General features: G+C 41.3%; 1 protein-coding gene across 1 annotated transcript in view; it reads right to left on the bottom strand.

Annotated features, from left to right (window-relative positions):
- Positions 1–26892, bottom strand: part of MAST4 (microtubule associated serine/threonine kinase family member 4) — a 575892-nt gene that overhangs the window by 359535 nt on the left and 189465 nt on the right. The window contains exon 3 of the mRNA XM_027604891.2: positions 9237–9361. Within this exon, the coding sequence (XP_027460692.2) occupies positions 9237–9361 (125 nt within the window). The remainder of the gene's footprint in view (positions 1–9236; positions 9362–26892) is intronic.

Here is a 26892-nt window from a genome sequence, read left to right as displayed (position 1 = left end):
TTTTTTTAAGATTTATTTATTGATTGATTGATTTGACAGAGAGAGAGACACAGAGAGAGAGGGAACACAAGCAGGGGGAGCAGGAGAGGGAGAAGCAGGCTTCCCGCAGAGCAGGGAGCCCGATGCGGGAATCGATCCCAGGACCGTGGGATCACAACCTGAGCCGAAGGCAGACTCCCAACAACTGAGCCACCCAGGTGCCCCTCCTCTTTTTTTTTTTTTTGAGGGTTTTTAGATCTATGTTCATCAGGGATACTGGCCTATAGTTTTCTTTTTCTGTGGTGTCTTTGCCTCGTTCTGGTATCAGGGAAATGTTGGCCTCATAGGATGTTTGGAAGTTTTCCTTCTTCTATTTTTTTTATATAGGTTTTATTACTAATTGTACAATTGGAACTCCATTAATAGTCAATTAACTAATAAATAAATGTAATGAAATATACACAGATTCAGAATCCAATGCTAGATTGATACTTCAGGTGCCAATGAAATAAACGTACTCTCACCAATACTACTCATTCCACTAACCATGAAAATACGGTAGGAAAAGTATCAAAACATGCAGGCTTTTCCAGAACCACAAAATCCAAAAGTTTCCTAAGAAGCCTATTAAATGATAATTTTTCATTTTTTTCCCAGAAAGGAAATGTTCCATTCTCACACCCTCCCCCCGCCCCAAACCACTGTCTAATTACTATGGGCTTGCTGGCTTTTCCAGGGTGGCAGAATCCTTTTGACAATGAGACAGCAAATAACCAAGTGCTCACGTTTTACCAGAGGAGCAAAAGGACAAGCTGCAGCATACCAGGAGTCCACGACAGTGGCACCCATCCACCAGTGCATCAAGGGACACAGCCATGATGGCAGCTCAAACTGCTTTACCGCCTTTATGTGGATCACCTCCTCAGACATAGAGGTCAATCAAATCGTTGAGAGCCTAGCAATTCAACTAGCCTAGGCTCCAGGAAGCAGAATGACTGGAGCCTCAGAAAACTCAAGGTTCTTTTAATGAAGACCTCCTAAACATTTATTACCGAACAACCATTATCTAAGTACTAAGTACATATCAGGGAGTATCCTTGGTCTTAAAAATCCAGTGGGGAATCAGACAGCTGAGGTGGCAGGACTTGGCATTCCCTGGACCATCTCATAATGCTTGGTGAACAGGCTGACCAGCTCCTAAACAGGTATCCCAGTTGGGTAAGAGGGTAATAAATGAAACCGAAGTTTTTAACATACACATGCACTAATACACACACACACACACACACACACACACACAAACACACACACGGAGTCACTGCTGTAAATTCATTTAAATCCCCTCTATGATGATAAATAATTAAAACAGGGCACGCATTTCTACTCTTTAAATCCCCCAAGATATTTATGGTCACCATTCATTCCACTTACACTCAAATGCCTTTGATAACAGCCAGTCCATATTTGACCAGTCTGTCTGGGCATCCCCACACAGAGAGCCACCTTGGCAGGTACCCCGTTCTTCCCCGGAAGGACAACACATAAGGTAAGGACTATTTTTTCATCTTTGCAAATGTCAGGAAGAGAAAGGGGAAGTGTTCAGTGACTACTTCTGGCTACAATTTCATCTTAGAAAAAAATCCCCCCCTTCATCTGCCAAATATAAAGTAGTTTTTCATTCATTAATAGACTGAATCACAATGAACTCCATATATGTTTTTCTGCTAATTATTCGCACAGCACCCAAGCATGTTAGAGTAAGGAGGCACATTTAGAATATCTCTTCACAGAGGCAGTAGTTGGGATTATGACAAGGATTTTATAGTTTGATTTTAATCTGATCTTTGATTTACAGACTCATGTTAAACCAGCTACTCTGTGGATGGGCCCAGGTGAGCCTATAATGAGATTTATCTTCATGGATTAGGCCTGACCTATAATAATCTGCTCAGGGCTCCCTATGGCTATTTCAGCACTGAGTTATGAAAATTCCCCCCTTCACTATAAACAGAACCTAGCTCAGAGGGTAATAACTAGGAGATGTATTACTCCTGGAGTACAAGCACTCTGGAGACTCTGATTATAATGTCCACAGCTGAAGGCACTATTTCACAATTGAGATTACTACTTTCCAGATGAAAAAAAATTCTGAACTACGGAATAATGCCTTCAGCTACATACACTGTAATCACGCTCAGGAGTTCTTATACCCCAAGAGCAACACAGGTTACCAACAGTTGGTATGGGAAGCTGATTCAGGGAATGGAAGGAAGAAGTTGCAGGAAGAAACTTAGATAACCCTAACTTCCTATTTGCTTTGTCCAGAGGCTTAAGTGTAATCAACACGTCCAATAACCTTATCAACTTCACTAAAAATCTAACAAATTTAAAAGAGTAATTATTTCACATAATAAACTAGCAAAGTTGTTTTTTGTTTGTTTGTTTTTAAGAAGACAATATTGACTGCTGGCCATGGGGTAGTGAGATGCACTTTTTCAATATATGAATGTATAAATCTGAACAACGTCTACAGAAACAGTATTTAGCAGAAGTACAGAGAACTTCCATAATGTTCATATCCTTTGCCACAGTGATTCCACTCTAAGAAGTTACCCTAAAAACATAATTAGAGGTGAACAAGGAGTTATTAAAAGCTTGCTCATCACCATTACCTGCAATAGGAAAAAGTTGGAAATGACCTAAAGGAAGAACTTTTGAGAAATCCACACACTGGAAAATGCTGCATTCTTTAAATTGAGTCACAAAGCCTAAGTAGAATGCGAACTCATAGTTGCATTGCACAACTTTTGTTAAGCCATTTATCCAAGGGCATTCAAATTGTTCCTACATCAATATTTAACAGATACTCTCTCAGAGTTAACTAAATGGACTTCGGCTCATGTTTTTGTTTTTGAGCTATAAGGCTAATGAAGTATTGATATAATATTAAGTGACTGCAAATAAAGTCTGTACCCTAAATAAATGCTGACATGATGCCAGTGCATTCTGAATGAATTAAAAAGGAAAAATGCACTTTTGCATACGTTTGGTGAATTCTCCCTGACTCTTCATAATGCATTTCTGCAAATGGAAAAGATGAAAATTCATCAAGGCTCTTTGAATATATTACAGTTGAAATAATTTGGGTCTTAATATTTATAGTACATCATGAAACATAATTTTTTAATTAAAAGAAATGGATACTATGTCAAAAGAGGGCCACTGAAGAAACATGAAATTACACCACTGAACCTAATGTTAAAAGTTGAAAAACATTATTTGAAAGCACTTCCCTCCCCTTCAAAAATGTTAGCTATTCTAGAAAGTATCTTCCAGTGTGTCAGGTTGGTGAGTATTGAGTCAAAATGAGGAAGCAAGCAATAAGCTGGTTGACCATCACAGAGGAAGGACAGAAAAGGTTACACTACTGCTCCTAGCTGGTGATCTGGAAAAAAGGGCTCATTTCCCTCCCTCCTAATAATACCACCTCCGCTAAGCCTGACAACCCCGAGGAAACACTGTTCCAATAAACACCAGGTACATCAACACCAGCATTTCCTAGGTAACAAGCACTGGGCAAAGGACTGCCCATGAGTTGGTTCATGGTGAACCTCACAACAACCTTATGAGGTTACTACAACCATGACCCTTCTTCACAGATGAATAAACCAAGGCTTACACAGCGAGTAAGTGCTTGAGAGTGGAGCTGATCTCTTAACCAGTTTGCTCCCTACCCCACAGATTCCCTTTTTCCAACTTAACCACTATAGTTTAACTCTTGAATATAGTTTCCATACTGAATTGGTCTCTGGCTTGAAGATTAGCTTCTTGATTAGGCTAAACCTAAAACGTTAACCACAGATTAAAAATAAGCAAACAAAAAGAAACAAGACTCCATTCTAGGGCCCTAGAAATGTATAGAAAGGAAATAACATTTGTTTATGCACTCATCAAGTCTTCAGTGGGCACCTCCTCTCTGTCAGCACTATTCTAGGCCCTGGGAAGACAGCAGGGAAAACAAGAAGAATCTCTCCACTGTCATGAGTTTTTCATTAGAGTGATTAATAGATACGTAATAAAGTAATAAACTAAATTGTGTAGTATACTGAAAGGGGATAAAGCTATGGAGAAAAGCGGGATGTATGGCCTACAGTGTGGGGAGCAGTTTCAAACAAATGGTCAAGGAAGACCTCAACAAGAAAACATGTGATATGGGGAGGTTCCCACACACCAAGCAGATGAAGCTCACGTTTCTAATCAAAGAGAAAATTGGAAAAAAACACTGTCAACTAGTTTTCACTGTGTTCCTGCCATCTATCCATTCCTCCAAAGTACAAAAGAAGTGAGAATTTCATATGATGGCCACATATACTATTTTTAAACTTTAATCATCAAGGCTTACAACCTTATTTTCCTACAGAAAAATAAGTTACCACGGGTCCTGCTTTTGTCTCTTGGAATTTCCATCTTTTTTTGCCAGAAAGCGGCATCTGTATAAATCCCCCTGCTTCTGACAACTCTGACTTCTTTGATAAACTACCCATGTGTGTGGGGAGGGACAGAAAGATGGAAGAAGCAAATGAAGAAATGAGTTTTCCCCTCTTCAGATTAATGTATATGAAGTATACATCTGACACTTCATCAGCACTCCCGGCTGGTGTCCCAGCAGGCAGATACTGGCTGAGCATGGATTCTGCCAGCTACCAGGCTACTTAGGATGAATTGGCAACATGCCATTTATCTGAAATGCCCAATGTGTCTGGGAGAGGGAGCACAATGACATTTAGCATTGCCAAGGAAAACTAGATACTTCAGGCTAGGAATTAATCTCCTCCTTGAGAAGGTAGTTAGCATTACCCTCAAGCTTGCCTATGGCATTCAAATCACTATAGGTCACGCATTTACTAAAATTCATACCTACCAAACCATGAGGCCTTCATTTATATCTTATTAACATATGAATACCTCTCAGGTTGAGAGTCTGTACTTTTCTGAAATGTTTGTTGGTGTGTTGAACAGGAAATTCTGTTGTGTCAAGTGTAACGCTGTCATGTGGACATTTTGATTCCTGTTTTTCCAATTTTTTCACACGTGAAGACACATACTGCTTCAGATTAGTTCTTCAATGAGCCAACAGAACATTTAAATCAACGTGACCACATCATGACTGCTTACAAGCATATTAATTAAATTTCCTTGAATGTGGACAGTGATCCTCTCTTCACTATTTTGTCACATTTTTTGAGCGGCCAATATGGAACTACACGAGATTGGCTCATTACATGGACTTCACGGCTAATCACGAATTTAAGATACACACAGAACAAAAACAGAGTTTTTAGATGGATAGTCTTAATAGGCCACCCATTACAGCACAGAGAATCACATCATCACTTTTGCCTTGCGAGTCATCTGTCACTTTGTAGGAATAATTATTCGTTCCATCAACAATATTTATTGAATACCTCCTATGTGCAAGGAGTTGTGCCAGGAGCAGTGAGGAGAACAAAGTCAGAGCAGACAGGAATTCTTCCCTCAAGGAGCTTGCAGTCTAGCAGAGGATATAAAGCACCAACACAAAGAACTACAACAAATGCGCACCAGGATAAACACTGTCGGGAGGAAGGGTGACTTACAGTTCTAAGACAGGGGCAATGGAGTTGAGAATAGTGGCCTGGAGAGAGGATCAGAGTGAAGCACTTTCTATGGTTCAGTGCACTACGTGACACATCACTTGTTTAGAAGGAAAAGAGAAAAAAAAAAAAGGAAAAGTTCTAAGAGGGCATTTCCATCTCTCAACCATCATTCTCTATCACTATAGAGACAGTTAATTGTAATCAGTAAGATAATTTAGATGTAATCCAATCCAAGAACCATGAAACAGATAAATGGTCTGCAAAGGGTACCAAAAGCAGAAAAAGTCATTAGCCTGCGCTGGGCAACATATTGAAATAAGCGATATGGGCCAGAAAGCTGGGCAGATAGCAGAACCACGAGGAAATCAAGATGGTGCTCTGCCTGGCAGCTCTCTTCCAGCGGCTATGGCTCTTACTAGGAGAGAACGGGGGGGGGGGGGGGGGCTAGGGGGGAAGACTTGGTCAAACAGTTCTCCTTCGACTACCATCAGGAAGTAATGAAGTCTCTGAAGGAAAGACATGATGAGCCTTCACTGTCGATTGAATGGTTAATTGCAGTCTGGCTTCCATACTCAAGCTTACCCATAATATGTTACTAACAGAAGTAGTAATACTGCTAACATTTGAGACTTGTTATGTGCCAGGTACTATTTTAAGTTGCTGCCTATGGGATTTCAGCACTTTCTCTAGTTTTGCTCACAAGCAAATAGTATAAAAACTCACAGAACTGATAAGCTAATAATTAAACGACTCTTTGGGGGCGCCTGGGTGGCTCAGTTGGTTAAGTGACTGCCTTCGGCTCAGGTCATGATCCTGGAGTCCCGGGATCGAGTCCCGCATCGGGCTCCCCGCTCAGCGGGGAGTCTGCTTCGCCCTCTGACCCTCCCCCCTCTCATGTGCTCTCTCTCTCTCCTTCTCTCTCTCTCTCTCAAATAAATAAATAAAATCTTTAAAAAAAAAAAAAACGACTCTTTGGTAAGAATTTCATCGGATATATTTTGAGGAGTACTCCTTCATGTTTTCTATTAATAGTTCTCTTTATCTTTTTATCTTATTCTCAAGTATCTTAGGTCACCTGACATGTGTTTTACCAATGAATGAATCCATTTCCAAGCATGGGACTACCAGTTATTAGATATGTTCCTTTTAATAGTGTTGTTTTAGTCAGAATCATTTACTTGGCAATCAACATACAGGATTACTACCTGAGTGTTAAGAGTAATTTTGCAGTGACCCCAAAAGCACTTGTTAAAAAAAAAAGTCACTAATTGTGAGGCATTTCCCTCTTTCCTTAAAAAGTAAATGCTTTCAGTAAAACAAGCTCTTAATAAAATTCCCCAAGAAGAAAAAGTAACATTGAACTTGGGGGTGGGATGATGGCAAATGGTTTTCAATTATTTCTTTTTCTGGTAGTTTCTAGTTTTAGTTGGGTAGACTTTCTAAACTGACCCCTTAAGTTTCTTTCCTACTTTTGTTCTCTTTCACTTTTGATTTAACTTTCTAGTTGGTAGGTTTCCCTGATTTCAGTTCCCTAACTTTATTTTTAAAGATTTTATTTATTTATTTGACACAGAGAGAGAGAGAGAGAGTACAAGCAGAGGGAGTGGCAGGCAGAAGCAGAGGGAGAAGCAAGCTCCCCGCAGAGCAGGGAGACCAACTCAGGCCCGATCCTAGGACCCTGGGATCAAGACCCGAGCCGAAGGCAGACACTCAACCTACTGAGCCACCCAGGCACCCCAAGTTTCCTAACTTTTTATGATTTTTTTCATTTTGACTGTAACTATCATCAGTTTAACTGTACCTTTAAATATAAGTCCTAAAATTTTCATGAGAGGAAAAAGATGAACTTTGGTTCAGAGACCATAGTCAATTTTGAAGTCATAAAATATTCTGAAACTTTTTTCGGGATAATTATTCACTGTTTTCACAATCTTTATTATCCTAGAAGTAGAATCGGGGGATTCCAAAGTTGATTTCCAGAGATTGCTTAAATACCTTTTTTCATCTTGCAGGTGCAGCTGAGTTGATAAAATAGGAGAAACTAAGTGATTTGGCCAAGTTTATACAGCTATCTAGTGGCAAAAGTAACACTAGAGTCCTGACCTAAATCAAATCTCTCTGCATTATTGAATGATTCTCAAATATCCAACTTAATTTATTACTAATGCATAAAATTATAAGGCACCATAATGTATTATTTGCATCTCCACCAGTAAAAGATATTTAAAATCTACTCCCAAAACATACAACCCTACCACCAAAAATAACTTATAGAGACTTCTAGGCTGTGCCAAAGGATGAAGGAGAGAAGGAACAGGCCCAGGAGAAAACAACATTCTAGGAAGCATCGGGGTTGAAAATCAAGATCAACACTGGAAGAAGTGAACAAGGAATGCAGGAGGCCAAGCTGCAAACAAATACATAAACACAGATGCCATGGGTCAACCAGTAAATGTGGAGAGAGTCCTGAGGTGTGGATAATGTGAACAGTTTCAATTACCACAAAAAAGAAGGGTCCAGGCCAGAATCATCAATGGATAGGCAATCTAGGGGAAATTTCTGATGGGAAGAAATATGTTCGCACAGCCCAAAATTTATCTTCCCACAGAACGTTTATTGATGGTGAGATTAAAAGTCTAACTCCAGTGGAGACATCAACACCATGACTGTGGCGGGGTGGGGTGGAATTAACACCACAATGAGGGGCAGATGGACATGATGGGCCTGCAGAAGGCTAGCCCTGAAAGTATATGTCACCACCCATGCCCTATTCTGGTCTGGAATGCAAAATGTGAACCTCACAAAGAGGAAACATCAGACACATCAGGCACGTGTAATATGAGAAACATTCCATTCTTTAAAAATGGGAGGGGAAGGATAGTCTTCAAAAATGTCTATGCCATAAAAGACAAAGGAAGGCTGTGGAAAAACTCCAGATTAATAGAGACAAAATAGATAGGACAATTAAATGCAATATATGACCCTAGACTGAATCCTACACTGGAGGAGAAATGCCACACAGGACACAATTGAGCCAATTGATAAAAATGAAATACAGAATGGAGAGCAGATAAAAGGCTTGTAGTCACCATATATTCACCAACGTTTCTGACTGTGATAACAAAAGACCATGCGACACAGCTTACTCTCAAATAGTTCAAGCAATTATCTGAGTGTGTGTACATAGATACATATATACACACACATGTATATATCTACCTCAGCATATATCCAAGGAGAGAGAAAAAGCAAATCTGGCAAGAAATTAACAGCTGGATCAATATGTTCTACATATTTTTCATATTCTTCCAACTTTTTGGTAGTCTGAAATTATTTTCAAATAAAGAAAATATTTAAGAAAAAAAGCTCAGATATTTTCATTTCTTTGGAGGGAAGAGAGGAGACAGTCAAGGTAACAGAAACACTACAGATTAGGTTGGGGGCATGGAGAGGAGACTTGGAAAAAATTAGCACGCGCAATGCAAAAAAGTTCACAGTGCTTTATGTTAAATATGGATAAGTTCAAACCTAGTTAAACTCAATACACTTAAAATAGTCCCTAGGGTGGTGGGGAGATGAAACCACATCGAGGCACCGCGGACACTGGCAGAGGACACTCACCAGGCTGGCGGTGAGCGAGGGTGCCGACTGGCCCAGGGCCTGGCTGCGCATGCGCACGAGGTTGGATGTCTCCGTGGAGGTTGGCCAGGCCTGCCCTGCCACAGGGTTTGGAAGGAGGTACCTCCCTGTTGGGGTGAAAGAGAAGACAGTGTAAGTGGCAGGCAAAACATCAGCACTTCTGTGAGAATGGCAAGTCTCTTCTTGACCATTCCTTCTCTACCGCTTCTATCATACTCCTTACATTTACTCGTCGCAACCAGAGGAATATTGTTTTAATTAAGTCAGGGGATCCAGTCCCAAGTTCTGACCCTGATTTCCCACGTACACCCAAGGAAACTTCTTCAGCTCCGGCATGGGCAGCTTTCAGCAAGGGCAGGATCAAGTATCTTGTTACTTCTGCCTATTCCACAGGAACTTATTGAGGATACATACAAATACACAAAGCATCCTCAGCATCATTGAAGTAAACCTGCACTTACAAATGGACTTTTAAATATCTAGTATGAAAAACGATCTCAAGATCAACTAGAAAAAAGTAGAGATCATGACCAACAAAAGGAAGAACTAGAATTCTGTCACGGTGAAATGGGGCTGCTGCTTCATTCTCAAAGCTTCGCTCTCTGAAGAACTGGTGGTCACCCAACCATGTACACAGGACACACGTGGTATCCATTCGCATACATCAGAATATCAATGTCAGACTAGGTTCACAGAGCTATTTACATCAACCTTGAACTCTAATATATGTGTATGCCTCTAACAGTCAAACAGGCGAACCAATTTGCATTACATTACTTCCTCACCACAAGGACTAAACTAGTTACCAACACACAGGAAATAAGGTTCCTTGACTTCAGGGAGTTAGGATGGACATGAATATTCATGCAGTAATGGAGCTCAGCAAAAACAGAAAACATGTTTGATTTGTATGTGTTTCACACTAATACTAGCATAATGACTGGCCATAGCAGGTGCTCTTTAAGTATCCCATGAATGATTAAAGAACAAGCGGGCGCTTCTTCCCCCCCCCAAAAAAAACACATTGGCAAAGAGAAAAGATGGCAGGCAACCCACAGAACCTCATTCAAGGTTGAGGGGGTGGACAGGGATCCAGCCACATTCCTCTCAGAAACATGAGGGATTGCAGCACGTGTGGCTGGGTGCCCTGTAGCAGAAGCAACATCTGGATTTTCCCCAGCAGGTCTGGTCCTTGTAAAAGAGCCTCACGCTCTTACTTCAGTCAACAAGCATATCCCACTGGTTAATAACTGTTGCCACATATTAACTGATTTACTAGCAGTGTGCATGGTAACCACTGGCACTATCAAAGTACAGGAGCGAGCTACAGCTCCCATCACTGTCCATGTGAAAAGGTCTAATGCTTTCAGCCCAGTGCTTTCAGAAATTTATATTTTAATTGCAAAGCAAACAATTACTTATTTTGCCAAAACTGCTCTTTCGTTGTATTATATAGTGAAAGCACAGACTCCAGAGAAAACGAGATTTGCTTTTGAGATCTTCATCTTGCCTTGGTGACAAATGGGGAAGGAAGTTAGCTAACCTTTCCTGGCCTTGGTTTTTCCATCTCTAAAATGGGGAGAATGGGACTGTGTAAATTGTTGAGGGGATTAAAAGAATTTTCCAAGTAAAGCGCTCAGTAAATGTTAGCTACTTAGCCATAACAGTAGTAAAAATGGTAAGTATCTTTTTCACTTAGGTTTAGTTACTTTTAACTCACAAGCAGGAAGTGTAAATATATATATAAAGGAAAAAAGTCACCTACAATCACACCAAGGAAAACCACTATCAACATTTCAGTGATTTTCTACCAGGCTTTCTTTCTGTAACCTCTATTTTCTTGCAAAAATGGAATCATACTGATTTTTGTTACCTGCTCCCTCCAACCCCACAGAATAGATTACGACCTTTTCCAAACAAATACATATAGCAAATGCCAATTAATTGAAGCATAAACTCTATTACTGAAAATTCAAATATAATTACTCTCTGTGATTCTGGTCACCACCTCAAAAACATTCAGCCCTATTTTTATGCAGGAAAGGTCACAGAATTGGAAGTCCAGAACTTTTTTTTTTTCCTTGCCTTATTTTAAAACATCAACTAAAAGCTGGACTAAGAGGGGCTTTGGGCAATCTGCCCCCCTTAGATCCAAAAGCAGGACATTAATAAAGAAGGACAGGAGAACTATAGACTGCATTTAAGAAAACTAAAATCAGTATTACATGAATAAATGATTCAACATAGAAATAACTGTCTTTCACGGACATCATTTGTTAAAAATATACCAACCTCCAGTGATCAGAATCCATAGATTTTTTTTTTCTTCTGATCCCTTCTATTTCCTGTATTTTGTGTTTTATATTTTCTTTGTTCATATTTCAGAAAGAAGCCTCACAGAAGGTACAGAGGCTGTGTGATGTCAAGGCTTACATCATGGAGAAAATCTACTTTGGCCTCACCACTATTCTGCCCCAGATGCTTCATTTTAAAGAAAACCAAGGGTAGATACAAAAACAGTTGAAGAATTTAATGTAGCAATGGAAAAATTTAGAGGGCAAACATTTCAGTTAACTGAATAATTTTATATATCAGTCCTTGTTTTTTCTTTTAGTAGAAAATAATTGTTAGACTATCTCCCTATAACCCCTCCTGAGGCGAATAAATAGGTATTTATTTCTTTATCCCTAGTACCAGATGCAGTACCTGGCCCTTAGTAAGTGCTCAATAAATGTTTGTTGCCTGTAATGCAGTTAAACTACACTATTTGATCCATACTTGATCAAATATAAACAGAAAGAATAAAACTAAACAGATGATTTTCTTAAATTTCATTTGTAGCATAGCATAATAGCTAAAAATCTGTTGAGACCTTACTGTATGCCGGGCACTTCCAATATCTTAACAACCCTACGGTGTACTAGGTAATATTATCTCCATTATAGGGCATACAACTATTAAGTGGTTAAGTTATTAAGTGGAAATAGATTATATATATATATATAGAGAGAGAGAGAGAATCGCTGAGAAGATGGGAAATGGTAGCAGAATGGATTAAATGAGATAATGCACTTAATACACTCAACCTGGGACATGGGAAACAGTCAATACACTATCTCCACTCACATTATCATGATAACTTTTTAATTCTGTCAACATCATCCCCATGTCCACCCTAGGAACAAAACAGGGCAATGTGTTCTTAGAACACAAAGGAAATAGAGAAAAATATTTAATAATATTAAAATAAAGGCTAATATTTCTTTGTGGAAAGGATAAACAACAAATTCAGAATTATCGTTATCTCTGGCAGAGAAAATGGGGAATGGGCCTAGGGAAGAAAATGCTGTAATATTTTATTGTTTTAAAATCGTATGCAGGCAATAATGGGGTCTATGAGTCGAACTTAAACGTTTAAAGAATTTAAGTTTTCACCTGTGGCTTTAATAAATTTAATATTAATACATCTGAAGAATGTGGCAAATATTAAGCTTAGCTAAAGCTGGCTGGTGGATATATGGGTTGTAGAGAATTTCTGTATATGCTATTATATAATGTTGGTTTTAACAATTCCTATCAAAACATGTGCTCCATAATCTAATAATCTCCATAATCTAATCTGCTCCACCCAGCCAGGAGCACATTCCTTCCACCCTAAGGCCACGTCAGGGAGGGATTTGCTGATGGTGGGAACTTTCCAGTGGGTCTGGGTAGGGAAGCAAGGAGCGGGAGGAGAGGTCCCATGAAGCATTGGAGCCAAAGGGAACCATGAAGACACTTCCCACGGTCCTGGAATGAAAGTCATGGCAGGGGACACTGGGAAAGACTCCCTCTGTGCCAGTGGGAGAGCAGAATGGAAACAGGGACAGTTCTCGAATAAATCCTCGGTGTAGGAAATTCATATGCTAGGATCCTAGCTCAGGGAATCCAGTCCCGCCTCACATGCGAGGTCAGACTCAGAACAAGCACTGGGGGAGGGGCACAAGCAACAGAACCACCTCTCTTCCCTCCATTCAACTCTGAAGCACTTTGAACACTTCAGTTTCATTAGCTCTCACAGGGCACTCGAAAGCAAGCAGAGACCACTACTAACAGGGGCCCATGCGTCCTCTCCTCCAAAGTCACTCTGTCTACCACCACCCCGTACATTTTATGTACTACTGTACCATATGTAAGGCTCATCTTGGCAGCAAGGCCAGACATGTGCCTTATCAAAGGAAAACCAAGTGCAACACTAAAGTGATAAGGACAGATTTTAATCAGTAGTAACTACTGCATCAGGAAAAGAGAGTCCAGTGTGAACTGAACTCACCTTCAATTTGTACACAATCACTGAGTGTTTTAATAAGAGAATGAGGGAGTAGGGCAGGGAGCCAGTGGGGGTTCAGTCGAGAGTGAGGAGTGAGGAAAGTGAAAAATGACACAGGCTCCTTCCATGTAACTGACCAGGCCAGCTCTGTCTGCCAGCTGGCATTTACCAAATTCAGATTCTACCCTCCCACAGAGCCTGGGAGAAAGAGACCCTATCCGTTGGCCAAACAGAAAAAATTGTGACAGCCTTGAGTTTTTTCAGGCAGGCGCTTCAGGAGGACTAGGGGTCATGCTAAGAAAGTTGCCCTGAGCTGTGAGAACCTATGCTAGTGTTTGTTCGTGTCTTTCTTGACCAAGTTTGAGGCCTGGTTGAGAAGGAGGGCTCAGAGGAACCTGGCTAGAGTTTGGTCAAGGAGAGACTCTCCCGTCAGGCTTCCATTCTTTTATTATGTCACCAGACCCTAACCCAAAGGAGACATTTTGATGTTCAATAATTGATCAGTTTTGGGAATTCAGTTTGAACTAAGTTTTTCAACTTAGTCCATATATTTACCTCATACAGTCTTCAAACCCAACAGGACATAAAACAATAAAAGTTTCCAGTTATGTTATGGTTGACTCTACAGCCTAATTGCTGAGTACCAACTCTGGCCCCCAAAAACGATTCCATCACTTATTCATGAACTCCCCCAAGTCTCAGTTTCCTCAGCTGTGAAATAGGGGTAAACTTACAGGGTGTTCCTAAAATCCAAAAAGAAAAAATCATCATACAGTGGACATTCAATAACATCAACTTACAAAAGTAAGAAACACAAAAAGCTATCCATGACGCTATATATGATAAGGGGAGCAAGAAATAAACTTTTGTTAAGCCACAGGAAAAATAATTAAATTAGGAAACACACACATACACAATGAAGTATTTGTAATCCTGTCACTGGTTAGATTTTGGATGTCATTATTCTTGCATGAGTTTTATCCTTAGGAATCACATGAATGTTATAAATTGAATGGTCTGTTAGCACAACACATGGGAGGTTTTTATTCCTGCCTAGACCCCCATTAGTGTTAGTAGGGAAAAGAGGACAACAGATGGATTTAAGGCAGTCATTAGATGGCACTAACATCGCGCCATACTTGCTAGTGACTACATCGAACTTCATATAAACTCGCTTTCTGATGACTACCAAGAGCCTCTAAAAAGTGTGTTGCTGTTGTATTCATGCATCATTTGCTGCCTACAATTTAAGAAAATTAGCATCTGTCAACTGCATTATTCAGCTGCACAGGGTGGAAATTAATGGATAATACCATTCCTAATTTCTTGTAGGAGAGGTGAGCTTGCCTACCAATCTGGCTGCTTTATTTTAATACCAAACTGAGCTTGCTGTTACAACTGGAACTGTGATCAGCTCTATGCCCTTTGGAAACACATTTATAAAATTCTGATATGTTTATTATAGCATTTATTACATATATTCTACTGACATAACTAGAAATTTAGAAGCAATAAATAGAGGTCCAGATTAAAACTGAAATCAGTTGGCCAGATTGATGTAAGAACTTGTCAGGCTTCAATCATGGAGGTATGAGTTACTTGAATGGGCTTTTATATTGGTTATTGTTCCTGTTTTGGTCACAGGACCTCTACTTAACAGAATGGAAGATATGCAGCCTTTTAAGATTATATATTAAAAGAAGTAGATTGCTGAGCCTAGACCTACACTGCACACTGGTTCTATGAAGGCTACATATGGTCTGTTTAATGGGGTGTGTTTTCCTTTGTTTCCATCCTGATCCCAAGAAACAAGAAGACCTCCATAAATGCATGCTTTCAAAAATGAAATACATGTTTTCAAAGCCCCCCAAAGCATGAAGTATCCCTCTGAAGTAGGAAAATACCGGGTCAGCAATAATTTTAGCAGAATGGCTATATAAAGAATTAAATATAGCCTCTGGAGAACTACTTTATCATCTGGGAATAATGGTACCTGGCTAGATTTAAAAGCTTCCAGTAAAAAGTTCCTTATCACCTGAAGTGCAACATAGATTTAGCAGTCAGTCCACAGTCTTACACTTTGGGTAATTTCTCTTAGACTACAAACAAGCCATCAAAGGAAAAATAAGACCTAGTAACTACTAACAAAGCAGTCTTTGGATATGGCTTCTGGGGCTCAGGTATACATAAAACTCTGAAAAAGTTTGTTTATCCCTCTAAGGCACCAACCAGGAACACAAAGACGTTGAGGGAGAAGCTATGTTGCTCTCAAGGGTTTTGGCGAAGGGGTGTGGGGGAGCCACAGGAGGAAGGGAAGGCGAATGGGTGTGGCAATACGGGACTCAAGGGCCTGGGGACAAAAAGAACAATAGGAAGCTACCACCATGCTGGTGCCAGGAGCAGGCAGACAGGGCCACACGCTCATCCCCTCATCTTTCATCTTTACATTTTGGCTACCAGCCTGCTGCTGACCTGAGCATCTGATGAGGCTCTCAAAGTAGCTCCCTGAAAGTTCACGTCCACCTCTAAAAGTGGGAGGAGGGACATCCCACTATTTCATCCTCCCTGCTTCCTACTAAAAGCTCCCTTGCTCAATCCCACTTCTGGGTATATAAAGAAAAGAACTAAAAGCAGGGACCTGAACAGATATGTGTACACCAAGTTCATAGTAGTATTATTCACAAGAGCCAAAAGATGGAAACAAACCAAACATCCACTGGGGGATGAGCAGATAACCAGAATGTTGTACGTACATACAAGGGAGTATGGTTCAGCCTTAAAAAGGAATGAAATTCTGACACATGCCACAACATGGATGAACCTCCAAGACATGCTAAATAAAATAAGCCAAGCCAGGGGCACCTGGGTGGCTCAGTCCTTAAGCGTCTGCCTTTGGCTCAGGTCATGATCCCAGGGTCCTGGGATCGAGGCCTGCATCCGGCTCCCTGCTCGGCGGGAAGCCTGCCTCTCCCTCTCCCACTCCCCCGGCTTGTGTTCCCTCTCTCGCTGTGTCTCTGTCAAATAAATAAATAAATAAATCTTTTTAAAAAATAATAATAAATAAATAAATAAAATAAGCCAGACACAGAAGGACAAATATTGCATGATTCCCCTCTTTGAGGTTCCCGGAATGGTCAATTTCACTGAGACAGAAAGTATAACCACGGATACTAGGGGCTAGCGAAAGAGAGGATGAAAACTACCGTTTATTGGATACAGAGTTTCAGTTTGGGAAGATGACCAAGTTCTAGAGATGGATGGCGGTGACAGTTGTACAACACTGTAAATGTACTTAATTCTGCTGAATTGGACACTTAAAAATGGTTAAAATGGTGAATTTTCTTATGTATATCTTAAAGCGTGCACACACACACACACACACACACACACACACACACACAACCACCTTCACTTGCTTAGCTAAAACTATGCACCTTCCTGAGAAAAAGTAAAATAAGTCTGTTTTACTGTCTGGGAGGCATCCACATTAAACCAAGTGAGCACCTGCTCTTCCAAATTACACTTAAATAACTGGAGCCGTTTGAATCATTTACAAGTCAGAAGAACTGAGTTTTTCCCAGGGCACTCCCAAATTTAGAAATGGAAAAAGGTTAAAGGCCAGGAGAAGTCACTGGCTGAAGCCGTGGAGAATGCCTGAGTCAGCAGCCACTGTCCTCAAGTATACTCCATCATCCTCAAGATGTTCTTCTCTGCTTCACTGCTCACTCCTAAACATTGGTTTCCTCATCATAGCGACTGTCACACTCCCAGCAATTAGAGCCTCCCTTTATTCATCTTCAGCTGCTACTACAACACAGAGACATGGTTCCTTCCATCTTCCCTCTCACATGGGTGACTGACTTCCAATTTCTTGTCCCACTGCAAAAGAATAACTATACCTAGACAGCATCGGCAATGCTGCTACATCATTCTTCTTAATGGCACAAATAAATACAATTTGAGAAACCAACAGACCTGTGACCAGAGAGTGAAGTTCACTGACTCCTATACCAAGCTGCTATTCTTGCCTTAAAAGGAAAAAAAAAAAACTGTGTTTACTCACACAAGGGAAGTCCAAAGCATAGCCTTGACCCTAAGTCCTTAAAGACATCACTGCTTCCTATACAGGGATCTCTAATTGACAAGGAAACTGAACACTGAATGGAGAGAGTACGCATGCCTTCTGAGAGGCTGGTAGTCAAAGCATGGGATGCAATCCAAACACCAAGGTCTGAGCCCAACCAACAGCACGATGCAGCCAATTCTAAACCTCGGTTCTGCTGCAAGACTCAAATCCAATGCTGATGCCCAATCTCACTGTGTAGAATACTATCACCAGCATTCTATATTTAACAAAGGATGGCTAGGCAACAATATTAATCACAAGGGCCTGGTGAGGAAGTGAACGGGACACTTCAGAAGGAAACTTGCCACAAGCAGAGCAGGTAGCAGAAAGTAAGAGTGTACCGAGCCCAGACTGGGTACATGACACAGCTTTCAGGGAGTTGCGAAAGGCCAGTTTCACACCATGAGAACACTAGGGACTGTGGAAAAATAACAGCATATTCATGTCTACAATACAGAAGTCAAAGCCTTTGAACAAACCATCTCTGGCTGCCACCACCACTATCAACTACAGCTGAAGTTTTATATCAAAAGTAACTTTAGTTGTGGGCAATACAGTAACATGATTCAAAGGTACTCCCTTCACCCTCAGAGACAGCCACCATGTTGCCCTTGGCATTTTATGATAAGAGGGGGAAAATGCCAACACACCGTACATTTTTAAATGGAACAACCTGAATCTGTACTTAGAAATACGTTTGTTCTTTTTCCTTTCTTTTGTTTTCCCTTAAATTGCTCTTTAAAAGGAAGTATTTCTTCTCATCCACAAAGATTACCACTCTCAAACTCTAATACAGGAAGATACTAGGATCAAATGAACTAATACATGAAATAGAGCTTAGTAAACTGCAATGTTCCTATTATTATAAGTACTCACAACACCCAGCAAATTCTCCCATTCTGCAATGAGACCCAGCCCTAGCCAGCAAATCCCTGCTGCACCTCCACCACCAAAATGTCTCCATTCAGATGATAACCATCTGAATTTAAAATTCTTATAAAAAAATACATGATGGTTTTGCCCTAAGCACTAGCTGTAGAGACCAAAGGCTAATGGGACAACTTAAGTATTAAACAGAGCCTACTCTAATGAGAACGTCATCTCAAGAATCCGAGAGCAAGCGGTATGCCTCGGAACAGCTGTCTGCGTGAGGGCACCTAGGAATTGGGTGGTGGCCGTGTCTAGGCAACGCTGGGCATAGGTCAGAGTTAACATCTGCAATCTGGCCTCCCTCCATCCGCGTATTGAAATATAATTCAGCAGAATGAATTGCTAGACATGCCTAAACCCCCTGGGAAATGACAGATATTGATGAATGCTGTTGGGAAGATATATGGAAGGAAGCGGCAAATAAATAGAACCATTTTTTTCTCGGAGTCAGTTTGCGGATATGTGGAGCAGCTGTTAAACTACTTGTCAAGCTCCCCGTTCTCCCTTCCTTTTTCTCCTTCCTCTTCCCCATCTGCCTCCAAACCTTTCTAAAACCCCCAGGAGGACCAGAATCTTGCACGCTTCAAAACACCAACCAAATGAGTAGGAGTCATCCTCTCCTCCCCCGTCACACTCTGACTTCCCCACCCAGTTTGTCCAATTCTTTCCAAAACATCTTTCCATCTAAACATGTTCACTGCCCCCGCTGGATCCTGGAAATAGGTACCATGTTTAAACTCATGAAACTGTTGAATCTAAGTCCATCCAGTCAGGAGGCTGAAATCCAGCCTATGGCCACGCAGTAGCCTCGCGGCTGTAGTCAGGCTTCTTATTCTCCTACATCCCAGTTTCCAGCACATGTTCTGTAGAATGGAGATGACCGAGCAAGCCCATACTGTGGCTGTGAGGACTAACTGAGAATGTGAACAGAGAGCCTCTCAGACCATCCGGCAAAGGAAAGTCCTGGGATACACAATGACTTATCCCCTCTTCTTTCCAGGACAGAACACCTCTTCCTGCCCTTGCATCCTACTTCTTGGCATCAGCCTCAGACAGGATCAAATTCTCTCCAGCTTAGGACACTTCAGGAATAACTGGCTCTCATTCCTTCATCAAGTGAACTCAGGAGCGTAGAGTGAGAAACCAGGCAGACACAGGTTTGCATCCTGGTTTCCCTATTTATTAGCTAGAGAACCCTGGATACATTTCTTGTCCTCTCTGAGCTCTCTTTTCAGATCTCTAGTGATGATGACAGTAAGTAACACAGGTCAAGTGCCCAGCACAGTGTGGAACACACAATTTGTGTTCAGTGGTGGGTTAGGTCCCCATCCAGGATGCTTTACCCATCTTGGCATCATGGGCATTGAACCCATACCCCCAAGGCACCGCTGGCCTTCCCTGTTCCTATGTGGCTCCATGCATGGAGAGTCCCATTCATTGTAATACACAACCTGCTCTCTCCACTGCAAACTCTGTCACCCGGGACTGTACCTCATATGCATTTGCAGCCCTATGTCACATCCCAGACACTGAAGCTACCAAACTCTGACATGATCACATGCTTAATGTCTGTGCATAGTAACTCTCCATTTTATCTCTCATTTATATTTCTACCAGGGTTCGTATTTTTCCATTACTGTGTGGTTCCACATTGCCTAGAAAAATACTCAAATTTGGTTCGTTAGGTCTGTAACAATAATGGCAAAGACTCAGCAGCCTTACTTGTCACTTTTCTTGGCTCTGATTTTCACTTCTGAAACTCATCTCCAAAGAAGTCCAACACCTCCACAAAATACTCTATCTTTTCAAAACAAGCTGGTTGGCCTCAAAACACTAGATGACAATTTGTACTTACCATCTTGCTTTGGGAGAAATTATGAATCCTAACACAATTCCATTCTTTTGCACACTGAGATGCTTTGATTGACACACCCAAATGTCACTGGCAGCCCTGAGATGCTAAACATTTCTTACAACTGCCCTACATCTAAACACTTATGACAGAGGCCAAGGAGGAGCTAGCCATCAGGAGCTTTACAAGAGAAACAAAAAGAACAAAGGCAGCCACAAGGTGATAAAACAAACTCTATGTCACAATCCAAGCAGAAATTTCCAGACAAGTCCTAATTTCCCAACAAGTTCTGTTTATCCAAGGAAACTTTTATATACACAATCTAATTCACCTAACAATGTACTTCCACATATATTTACTTGGAACAGTTTCTAGTCCCAAGCCGACATTTCTTCCAAGTAGATTTGAAATTCTTCCTCCTTAATAACAGTGTCTATACTTACTGAAGAAACTAGTATTTTTGTCCTCAGAGATGTTTATTGATACTGGTTAATGAGTAAGCAAAAAAAAAAATCTAGAACACAACTATGAAATGATCCTTCAAAAAGTACCATATAGTAGATCTCCCCCAGGGATTCCAAATGGTAGTGTGTTAAAAACTCCATTTTCGGGGAGACAGACCTCCACCAGGGAGTGTATAGCCTGCTCTCTGGCCTCTCTTAGTAGGAAAGTTAATGTCCCTCCTACCTGGTTTAAAAGCAACAAAATCTAAGAACTGATGTTATCCAAACTGCCATTGATACCCCAAATTTAGCTCCAACAAATCACTAAGTGCTTTCCAAAACCTAACACAACACTGCCCTTGTTTTTAACAAGAGAAAAATTAAAGCCATGATTATTATCCTCCTGACTGCCTCAGCACTGCTTAGAAATTAATGAGAGGTAGAGGGGTGGAATTCACCCCCCATTTCTGGTCTACTCCTTAGTCACCGAATTCTTCTGAAAGCTTGGAGGGCATTAAGCAGCCTTGAACTCCAGGGTCAGTTCTTCATGCTTTGAAGTAACAATATCATTAGACTCGTCAGCATTCCTTTTTAAAGAATTCAGCCATGATTATGGGGAAATCAGTGTGCTTGGTGCTGAGGTGGGGGAAGGTAGCCCTTTGGTTGTTCAAGTCACCTTCCAAATAGCCACCTCTCAAGACGGACAGTCTGATCATTTTCTTCTAAGAGTTCCATTAAATGCACTTAATCTCTCATTACATGAATCCACAGAGAAGACTTTGACTGTTGAAAGCATGGCAACAGCGTTGTATACAGCCTTGCCTACATCAAAGAGGATATCATGTACCAGGTCTGCTTGGGGTTGTCCACAAAGATGGTCCTGTCTCTGAGTTGACTAACCAACCAGAGGATCAAAAAAAAAACATAAGAAAAGAATATTGTACTAAAATCTAAGGCCTCTAACCTCTTGCGTTTCTTACCACGAATGTCCCTATGAGACAGCATGTCTGAGAAGGCCTAGGTACAAAAGCATTCCAGTCTACTGAAAGACTTTGCAAATAAAAATAAAAGATGCCTAAATACTTCTGAATTCAAATAAATCTGAATACATATGCCCCAAATTTTATATTGGACGTAAGTATACTAAAAATATTATTAGCTGTTTATCTGGTATGATTAATTGGGTGTCATGCATTTTGTCCAGCAACCCTATTTACTGAGCACTTAATATGTGCACTGCAGGAAATTTTGCTTTGAAGATACAAGGAAAAGTTCCTGGAGGAATTTATCAACTAGTAAAAGGGATGATAGGTATACCAAAAATAGAAAATGTAAAGTGACCCACCCCCTAAGAAGAGAGTAATGTAAGCAACAGAGGGGGAAGGAAACAGTTCAAGTAGGGCTGTTGAAGAATTAGCAAGTGATATGAAGAGGTGTTTGGAATGGAATTTGAATGGAGTAAAGGATCATGAGTTTCACTTCCCTGTTTTGTACACTTAAGTAGGCATCTCATTGCTGTGAGGTTTTGTGTTTTTAAAGATTTCATTCATTTATTTGAGAGAGAGAGAGAGAGAGAGAGAGCGAGCACAAGCAGGGGGAGGTACAGAGGGAGAAGCTGACTTGCTGCTGAGCAGGGAGCCCAACGCGGAGCTCGATCCCAGAACCCTGAGATCAGGGCATGAGCCGAAGGCAGACACTTAATCAACTGAGCCATCCAGGCGCCCCTTACTGCTGTGAGTCTGTACGTGTATCATTTTCCCTTTTTTTTTATTATTTATATATGCCGCTGCAGCCAAAACCTAGTGAATGGAGCACAGCAGAAAAACGAAATGCTTTTGCACTGACTTTCCTGGTAACCAAGGCAAGCACAGTGGGTGACCCAACTCTCACTACTTAACCAAAGAAAGAATTTAAGTTGAGCAGACTAATTTAAGCCCTGTTTTCCTTGTACTGAGCCCAAAGAAATTTGCTTCAGAATTAAAAAAAAAAAAAAAAAGGACATTGACATACATGATTGTTCCTGTCCTCTAGAGTGATCTTAGGCAAAACTACAGGCACATCCTACATTATGGGACATTAAGTAACAATCGAGGGCACAGAGCCACTCACGCATGTGTGCATGTCAATGCAGACTGCATGTCCAGTTACGTTACTTTACATACATACAGGACTCTCTTTTACAGGGACTTGATGCTGGGAACTCTGCCACCTTATGCAAGATCCTTCAAGCCTAATTTGGTTCAGCATTCATCATTTAAGGTGGAAATGATTCCACCTGTGTTCTTGTTCAGAAAAAGGGAACCAGACATTTCCATTATGCTGTACTTTCTTTTTAAAAGTTTCACCCCCAGCCGTGAACAAGTTAGCAATGGGTTAAAAGCAAAGCAGCGACTGACCCTCCAGCTCTCCCTTCTGGCCCTGGTGTGACACAGGGCACGTGACACTGAGTCAGAGAACGGAGAAATGATCTGGCCAGGCAGGATGCAGGAAAATAAATGTAGCCCTGACAATATGCGTTGATTAAGTACTTGAATGACAATGGAACATGACAATGACAAATGCAGGCTACCACCACTGGAGTCATTAATATAGCAGAAACACTAATTTTTATAAATCTTTAAACTTCCCGGTTGGTGGCATTTCCATTTCTTTGCCTACTCTTTCCACGGCAGAGTTGACATCAAGTCAGCTTTGTTTTCCGTTTCCACCCAGGAAGTTAAGAAACAGGTCTACATTCTTGATCTCTGATTAGCCACTGGAAATGAGTGTTAAACAAGAGACGGAGGGCCTGGGGTACTCGGTTTCAGAGGTCGATGACAGGACATCACTGGAATGTTCCCCCAGAGGAGAGAGTGGGCTTCCGTGCTCAACAATGGAGCAAGTTTTATGTGGGAAGGGAGAAAAAGAAGGGCAGCTAGTCTCTGCAAAGATGTCCCCCCTCTCTCATCTTGGTAGCAAAAATTATTTACTACTCAACCTCAAAGGGTCTTTGAGACAGTCTGATCCAATCCACTCATTTTACAGATGATTAAACTAAGAACCAGAGACTAAGACACGCCTTACTTAGAGCTGTATTTCTCACTAGAATCTGGGCCTCTGATCCCAACTCCATGATTCCTATCACATCCTGCAACATCAGTGTGTAGCATATCAAGATGCTAACTCCACCCAGCCAAGTCACTAGCTCTCGGTCTTTAAACCCTATTCAGTGTAATCCATGTATCCCATTCTCTTCCTGACACACGTCTCCCCTAATTGCTACTGCGTCACACCCAACTACCACGCCTGTAGTTTCCAGAAGATTCCAGCACATGCACAGTTAGCACCTTGCATGCACCGCTGTGCAGCTGCACTGTGGTTTCACTGTACATGTTAAGAAAACGTCACTTACCCATGTCCAGCTGCATATAGGTGCTCCAGCATGGCCGGAAATCTCCCTGGCCTTCCCCAACCTTATCTCCCCTCCCTCATCATTCCAGGAGGGCTCTATGTGGGATTTAACAGGCAACACTGATTTTCTATTACTTCAATTTGTATTTCATGTTAACTATAATATAATCAACTTTTGTGGCTTCTTCACATATATAGTGAAGTGTCACAGAGACTTAAAACCATTTCGTCTTTTATAGATGATACACATAAGGAACAGAGAGGATAAGCTTGGAATCGGCACACTTTTCAGAACCTAAAAGTAGACAATTCATAAAGGATAAGAAAAACTCGTCCAGCCATGCAGGCCTCAGTCTACCCTATTGGAACAAAACAAAATGTCAGGGATGTACACAAATATAAAATCAGCAGAGAGAAAATAAAACAGAACATGACTGGGCCCGTTCAAAAAAAATCAACCCCTTGATAAAAATGCCCCCAAGCCACACACACCCCCGCCCCCCCCAGAATCAACTTTCTAGTCCAAAGAGAATTTGAATAACAAACAACTTGAATCTTTGACATAAGGATTCAATAAATTCATTTTTCTCCCAGGAAGAACCAAAGTCCATTATTTATAGAACCACACAAGAACACAAAAAATATGGGGGAGACATTAAGAGAGCAAGAGAGAGACTGAAACGGGGAGGAAGTCTAGTGATGTCCATCTATCTTTCATTTGTTTCTGTAAAGTTTCTTCATTAACCTAACTGATACAGAGAGCCTCCTTATCTATTTAGACACACACAGCTTTTAAAGTAATACCAGTAAAAACTTTGAAAGACACTCTTCCTTGGTGTATTTTAAAGACGCTCAGGTACAACATTTGATTTGCCACATCCACCATACAGGAGAATATCAAGCAGGGGACCTTATTTTGCAAGTGAGAATGGTTCAGTTCTAGTATTCAGCTGCTTTTCCTACCCTAGCAACCTTGAAATTCTAGGTCAACAATGATGTCAGGCCCAAGTTACTTTTTGCTCTGCAGAAGGCACCTCAAAAAGCTTAAGAGAAACTGAGTCTTCTATCAACATCTTAATACTCAGAACTAATTTTTAAGTCCTTCAAACTCGATCTGGTACAAACCTGTCCAACGGCTCTCTGATGAGCCAGCTCTGCTGACGAAGGCTGGCTCCCAGCACTCTCTGGAGCTCACATGACTTCAAGGCTAACAGCCTCGTCTTCTCATCTGAGCGACGATGACCACATTTGATTGTTCAAGTCCTCATGTAGACTCACGCCTTAATTAATTCTCCCCGCATGCCTGACATCATCACCTCTTGGGAAGACTTCCGTGGTACCAAAGACCTGAAAGAGCTATTGGAGTTTCAAGTAGGTCTCTGCAGCCTAGTTCTGAACAAGGAGGCCACATGGCAATTCCTAAGCAGCAGGTGACCAGGGGCCTGGGAACCACCTTACAATCACCCTGTTAGGGGGAGTCATGACTGCTTGGTAGGCCATCTGCATGGAAGACGAGCCGCAGCAGAAGGCTCCGCGACAGAGAGCCACTGGGAGGCAGCATCTGCCAAAGGAACCGGCTAACAGCTGCAGGCCCCATTAAGTAGAAATCTCTGGAGGCTTTCCTACTCTGACAAGGAGAAATCGTACAACAAAAATACACCACGAGAGTCATCTTCTAATTAGACCATCTAGATACCAACAAAATATCCAGACATAAATGGACATAGGAGCGGTGAAGACAGCAGTAGGTTTAAAGGCTACTTAAAAGCCAGCACTCTCACCAGGAAGAAGATGCTAAAGGAGTTGCCTCTGCCTAGCAACCCAGAAGAATGGGTAGACATCCTCCAGTTTAATCAACTATTGTTGATGAACTACACAATTTTACAAGTTCTAAAACAAAACAGTAAACCAACTTAAAACAATGCCTGCTCCCTCTTATACGCTTTCAGCCTGGAAATTTTTTAAACATTGACAAACAGCAAAACAAATAGAAATAGGAGGATTTTAAACCAGTACAACCCTAAGTGAGAATTATCTGTGGATCTGGGGTTTTCTCTTTGTTGGCCAAGAGCCAAGAAGCCAAACTGAGAGCATCACAAGAGAGCACCATTTACAACAACTGTAAATGTCTTTGCCCTTTAAGAGTTTCAAATTTTGCCAGATTTCAAAATATTAACATTTCAATCATCCTTCAGGACCTGGTTAAGTCCAACTCAGCCCACTCAATGCTCAGTCCCCAACACAACCACACGCCCAGGTCCCCACTTCCAGTCCTCCTTTCAAGCTCCCGTGGGCTTTGACTCCACCACTGAGCAATTCCACTAAAGGCACCAGAACTCCACTCATTCTTACACAGCTCGGCCCCCCTCTCCCCCACCACCGTCTTAAATGACCCTCAACCAGGCCTCTCTGCTATGTTCTGTGGAAATACTGTTCCCAGTACACCCATTTCCCTGGTGTCTTAACGTTTTCCTCAAACATGCAGACAGCCTTCACTTTTGATTCAGGACCTCAGACCTTAAATCGGTCGTCGATGCTTCCAAGCAATCCAATTACATTTATAGCTCCCTTCCTGTTCTCCACGACTC

This window comes from Zalophus californianus, chromosome 5, assembly GCF_009762305.2.
Source record: "Zalophus californianus isolate mZalCal1 chromosome 5, mZalCal1.pri.v2, whole genome shotgun sequence".
In the NCBI taxonomy this organism is placed as follows: domain Eukaryota; kingdom Metazoa; phylum Chordata; class Mammalia; order Carnivora; family Otariidae; genus Zalophus; species Zalophus californianus.
The sequence above is the reverse complement of the archived record's forward strand: the minus strand, read 5'-3'. Positions and strand labels throughout refer to the sequence as shown.